This window comes from Diadema setosum, chromosome 16 (assembly GCF_964275005.1).
Source record: "Diadema setosum chromosome 16, eeDiaSeto1, whole genome shotgun sequence".
NCBI classification, from domain to species: domain Eukaryota; kingdom Metazoa; phylum Echinodermata; class Echinoidea; order Diadematoida; family Diadematidae; genus Diadema; species Diadema setosum.
The window spans coordinates 18,312,860-18,319,014 of record NC_092700.1 but is presented as its reverse complement, the minus strand read 5'-3'; the positions used below and the strand labels follow the sequence as shown (position 1 = coordinate 18,319,014).

Genomic DNA, 6,155 nt, shown 5'->3' with positions numbered 1-6,155 from the left:
AAATTGATTGTTTCAAAAAATCTTATAACACAATCTTGTAGATTATGACGCGGGTCTCACGCATGCAAAATTTCATCGCGATCGCACCACCGATGGCCGAGCTTTTTTGGCTATGCTCAGACTGGCGGGGGGGGGGGGGGGGGGGGGGGGCGGAATCCGCCCCCCCCCCCCCCAGTCTGAGCATAGCCAAAAAAGCCCGGCCCCTTTAGGGTTAAACATCTGGAAAGATTATAAAATGTCAGTAAATTAACATTGTACTCTGGGGCAGATCCATGTATGCAATGAAAAACAAATAGTTGTCAGGGGGAACTTACTGCGCTACTCTACTCTAGTATAGACCACGTAAATAACACAGCGTGAAGATTTTGTTTTGGATTCAAAATGCAATAAACACAATTTTAATTCCGCTGCGGGTTCTATGTTTTCTGACAGATATCATCATAACGCAACACAACATAAATAAATTATCTGCTTATATACTTAAATCAAATATTCCACTGAATTCATTAGATTAAATCAACCTCATCAAACTCCCTGTTACAATTACACTCCACTTGTATTACTGCCTACGGAGCTCCTGCAACTATCAACGGTCAGGCGTTATCTTGCCGAGTTCTGTGTCCTATGACGTCGCTGGAGGGCGCCCCCGTGCGTCTTGTAGATCGCTAGGGTGCAGCGTCGGTGCCGACGTCGACCAGTCTGGCCCGGCCAGTGATGACAGCGTCTCTGCTGACGACCGTGACTGTGTCACCGAGCAGCGGCTGGTCCCGGACTCAGCTCGTGGTGGTGCGGCTGTCTCAGCTCGTAGCACAGCGGCTGCCTCAGCTCGTAGTGGTGCGGCTGTCTCAGCTCGTAGCACTGCGGCTGTCTCAGCTCGTAGTGGTGCGGCTGTCTCAGCTCGTAGCACTGCGGCTGTCTCAGCTCGTAGCAATATAAGGATGCGGAGTTATTTCTGCCCTGCACCGCGCGGAGAGTTGCCGTCTGCCCTCGGAGTTGTCGTCCAGTACCCCGTCTGCCAATTCCGCTCAGCAGCAGGAATACTTCAGCCTCGGAGTATCACAGGTTCAATTTCTCTCTCGCTTTCTCCCTCACAGCCTTTTAGCTCGGATCTCAGCGGAGTCTTATCCTGGATTCCCTCCTATTTCGACGAGCCTGGACCCTTCCCAGTGGGCACAAACGGTCTTTCCACTCTCGCGTCGGATTAGCTTCTCTTCTCATTTTCCTCCTTCACAGCTATTTATCTTCTCTCACGCTCCCTCTCTCGGTCTTAACCCTGCATACATTATCACTCGCCAATCAGTGCGATTCCCTTAATTCTAACCTTTCACTCCCATACCAATACAATATTAATTAACCTGTAATTTGACTACTCACTGTCACTTACATTATCCTTATTCAAATACCGGGGTGCGGCCTTTATTGATAACCAAATGAATCATAACAAAATTCGCGGGAAACCCAGCCAAGCATTTCTTCCCGCGCTGCGAGAAGGGTGCAGCTTGCAACCTCGATCTCGCCAGCTGCTGGCCTAAAAATTGTTTCTACCTAGACAATAGCCCACCGTAAACAAGAGGGTAGGAGAAACGGGAAAAAAAAAACCCTTCCGTGCCGTTTACCTCTGACAATTCACCCCCTTCTTATGTTTTTTTTTTCTTTCTCTTTATGTATCTGCTCCAACCTTTTGCCTACACATTTCAGTCTCCCTTTTCGCTCAACTTTGCAAAATTACTTGCTTCTTAATTGTTTGCACCTTTTTTGTATTTTTGCCCTTTACCTACTCATGGGAATGAATGCGGCTCAAGTAGTCTGCCCCTACATTTTCCTTCCCTTTGATAGCCTCTACTCGGTACTGGTATGGCTGTAGGGCTAACGACCATCTAAGCACTCGGGCGTTTGCTACCTTCCCCTTTCTCATCGCCCGCAACGGTTCGTGGTCGACCTCTAACACGAATTCACGCCCGTACAGGTAAGGCTCGAATTTCTGAACCGCCCACACCACGGCAAGGCACTCCTTCTCTATCGTCGAATAAACACGTTCTCGAGGAAGTAACTTCTTGCTCGCGTATGCGACTGGAAACTTCTCCCCTTCGGTCTCCTGTAGGAGGACAGCGCCCACTCCGTTGTCGGATGCGTCGGTGCGGAGGATGAATGGCTTGGTGACATCCGGGAGTTGGAGGATGGGTGCGTTAGCCAGTGCGGCCTTCAAACTCCTGAACGCTTGTTCTTGTTCCTTCTCCCACTTTACCTTGTTTGGCTCTCCCTTCTTAGTGCGGTCTGTCAGTGGGACGGCAGTCGCCGAGAAGTTCGGCACGAACTTGCGGTAGTATCCTGCTAGCCCGATGAAGGACCGCAGCTGTTTCTTCGTCTCCGGGCGTGGGGCGCTCACAATGGAGTCGACCTTGTCGAGCGTGGGCCTCACGCAGCCCCTGCTTACTTGGTGGCCCAAGAACTCGATGGTGTTGAAGCCGACGAAGCACTTGTTTGGCTTGGCTGTGAGGTTGGCATGTCTCAGACGATGCAGCACTTCTTCAAGCACGTCCAGGTGCTGTTCCCATGTGACGGTGTGGATCAGGATATCGTCGATAAAATTATCGACGCACGGCACTCCACGAAGTATGCTCCTCATCAAGCGGCTAAACGACGCCGGGGCGTTGACGAGGCCGAATGGCATAGTCCGAAACTGATAGAGGCCATCTGGGGTGACGAACGCGGTCAGTGGCTTCGCTCTATCTGTTAGTGGCATCTGCCAATATCCTTTTGTCAGATCTATCTTCGAGAAGTACTGGTCGTTTGCTAACTTGGCAAATATCTCATCTTGGTCCGGTATTGGTTCGGCGTCCTTGACGGTGACGACATTAAGCTTCCGGAAATCGCAGCAGAATCGATTGGTCCCGTCTTTCTTGGACACTAAGACAATCGGCGATGCGTATGGCGACGTCGAAGGCTCGATGACCCCATAGTCGAGCATCTCTTTTACCTCACGCTTCACGACTTCCCTTAGGGCGTGGGGCAGTGGATATGGCCGACTCTGGATTGGCCTCGGATCTGTCAGCTCGATGTCATGGTAGCCAGCGTTGGTAACCCCGGGGACATCTGTTAATGAATCAGAGTACTTGTTCAGTAATTGCTTTGCTTCTGATTTTTGTTTACTCGTGAGATCAGGGCTTACCTTCACGTCTTCAGAGGTTTGAGTTTGCTGTAGCGTTGGTACTTCCAGAAGCTTTGGTTTAGGTGGGTCCGTGTGCGTTTCGGCGTCATCGGTGTGGGGCTCGTCGTCATCCTCTTCGACGACCAAGGCTGCGGCGACGTCGAACGGGGTGCCTGTATTTGCATTGCCCTGCTGGTCGTCCTCTCTCCGCAGATATCGTTTCAGCAGGTTTGCATGGAAGGTTGTCACCCTCTGCCCAGTGTCGATGCGGTAATCCATCTTACCCACGACACCTACCACCCGGAACGGCCCCTTCCAGTGCATCAGTAACTTGTTCTTATCGGTAGGGAGTAGTAACAACACCTCGTCTCCGACCTTGAACGATCGTGCCTTGGCTCTCCGGTTGTAGTTTTTGCGATATCCTTCGTGTGCCTTCATCAGCTCCTGGCTTGCTATTTCACATGTTTTCTCCAGCTTTTCTCGGAGGTCCATGACGTATTGGTACGCCGTCTTCGTCTCGGGCACCGTATCCTCGTCTGTCCACAGTTCTTTCAAGATCATGAGGGGTCCTCGAACGTCTCTGCCGTATAACAGTTCGAAGGGTGCGAACCCCGTGCTGTCATGGGGCGTCTCTCTATAGGCGAACAGAAGGGAGTCGAGGTACCGATCCCATTCTCTGGGTTGTTCTTCACACATCTTTTTGAGCATAAGCTTTAATGTGCCGTTGAATCGTTCCACTAGCCCGTTACACGCGGGGTGGTAGGGCGTGGTGGTGAGATGCGTGATAGACAACAATCGGCTTACTTCCTTCATGACGCCTGACGTGAATTGGGTCCCTCGATCTGTCAGCATTTCGCGCGGGAAGCCTACCCGAGAGAACATGCTGAGAAGAGCCTCCGCCACGGTTTGGGTATCGATGTTACGTAGTGCCATCGCTTCGGGGTACCTGGTGGCATAATCAACCAAAGTTAAGATATACCTATTCCCTCGTCCGGTGACCGGCGTGATTGGGCCGACTATGTCAACCGCGACGCGTCTGAATGGCTCGTCGATCAGGGGGGTCGTGCCGAGGGGCACCTTACTGACTTTTCCCTTGGGGAGTGAGCGCTGACATCCGTCACAAGACCGACAGAATCGACGAGTGTCCGCATACATCCCCGGCCAGTAGAAATTTGCGCTGATTTTCTCCGAAGTCTTCTTCGTTGCCAGGTGTCCACCTAACAAGGACTCGGGGGGGGGGGGGGGGGGGGGCGCGGAATCCGCCCCCCGCCCCCCCCCAGTCTGAGCATAGCCAAAAAAGCCCGGCCCCTTTAGGGTTAAACATCTGGAAAGATAATAAAATGTCAGCAAGTGCTCGTATATTATGCGAGAAAAAAGAAAACATGTTGAATTTTCTTTGTATTTTCTTCATACAGTGTATCATTCTATGAAACTTTAAATGTTCATGTCCTTTGAAAAGATTGCCCAATTTTCCTCAAACTTTTCACAGATTTGTTCTCCTAATATTGCTGCATTCTCTCAATCCACATGTGCATTACGGTGAACATGTTCTTTAAGCATTATATGTGTTCTCCCATATGGTAGTTGTTCCATATCTTTGTTTTTTATTATTATTTTTTATTCTCACAGAGTTCTTGTCACCAGCATTGTATCTCTGTTCTGGAACACCTACCTTAGCTGGAAAGCAAATGCTGCCAAAAACAAATGAGGTGACATGGATAAAAACATACATTATCATCATCATCATCACCTTTGCTTTGACAGAACCATACTCCATGAGGTGGTACAATTTTGGTCTTTTTGCAACTTTTTTTGACAACTTTTTTGTGAGATAATGAGAAACTTCTTATGAAATTTGATTGAGAATGCAACTCCAAAAGAGCAATTGAAAATTTATTTCTTGAAAATTTGGTATTTGACATGACTGAGATTTCCAAAAACAAAGAAATTATGATAACAGGTGGAACCCACTTTTTATTAGGACCGCTTTGTTTTACTCTGTGTTTGGATATCTCAGTCATTTCAGAACTGGTTTTCATCAAATACACTTTGCATTTCTCTTGAAATTGTATGCCCTCCAATGTTGTATGAGTGGTTTCTAATCATCTCACAAAAAATTAAAATTAAAATTCCCAATCTCAACCAAAACTGTACCATCCCTTTGATATTGCTCACTTCACAGGGATCGTGTAACGCAGCCATGCAATATTCTGTTTCTTCCTGTCATGCTGCTGTAAAAGCTGATACAGAGTTTTTTCATACTTTTCCTAACACAACGACCTTCTGGGGACATTTTCAAAAGAGATCTAATCCCATTACATTTCAGAAATATATTTTGATTTAACCCATAGCGTCGTATCCTCATAAGGTAAGTGAATACATGTTTGTAACGCATTGGTTGGCAATGAATGGGATACATGTACCAGGGAATATTGCACAAATCAAAGATGGATGCAATATTGGCCCGCACATATGCACTGTTCCATTGTATTCCATGAAATAAAGCCATCCATGTCATCATTATTATGTATATATAATCATTATCTAGATGTGTGAACTGTAAAAAGTACTGTACTTCTGCTACACTTTCAAGTTGACTCTACACTCAAGATGGAGTGACTTGCCCCTGTGTGGCTAGTTTGTGCACTTGTGAATTGTAACAAGAGTTCACGCACTTAAGCCCGCCGCACACTATACCGGTACGATCCGACCAGTCATAATAATAATAATAATAATACATACAATTTCTATAGCGCCGTTCTCCACTTTGATTAAATGCTCAAGGCGCTTTACAATAGGTACATCAAAGCAAACAGATTGAAAATACAATTACATCACAGTAATAGAAGAAGATGAAGAAGCAGAAAAAAAAAAAAGACATGAAAGTCTGTCTTCAAAAGACACTGGTCTTCAAAATGCACTCATATAACCTTAAGACCGGAGATGTGACGTCACCAGTCTTGCCAGTTTCAGTCGTTTGACTGGGTCTTAGCGCCAGTTGTAGAGA

The 6,155-nt window shown here is 47.5% G+C and overlaps 1 protein-coding gene across 1 annotated transcript in view; it reads left to right on the top strand.

Annotated features, from left to right (window-relative positions):
- LOC140239650 (mitochondrial inner membrane protein Mpv17-like) overlaps positions 1-4,856 on the top strand; it is a 14,895-nt gene extending 10,039 nt beyond the window's left edge. Inside the window, 1 exon segment of the mRNA XM_072319480.1 lies at positions 4,778-4,856. Coding sequence (XP_072175581.1) covers positions 4,778-4,856 — 79 coding nt within the window.
- Positions 4,857-6,155: the final 1,299 nt, after the last annotated feature.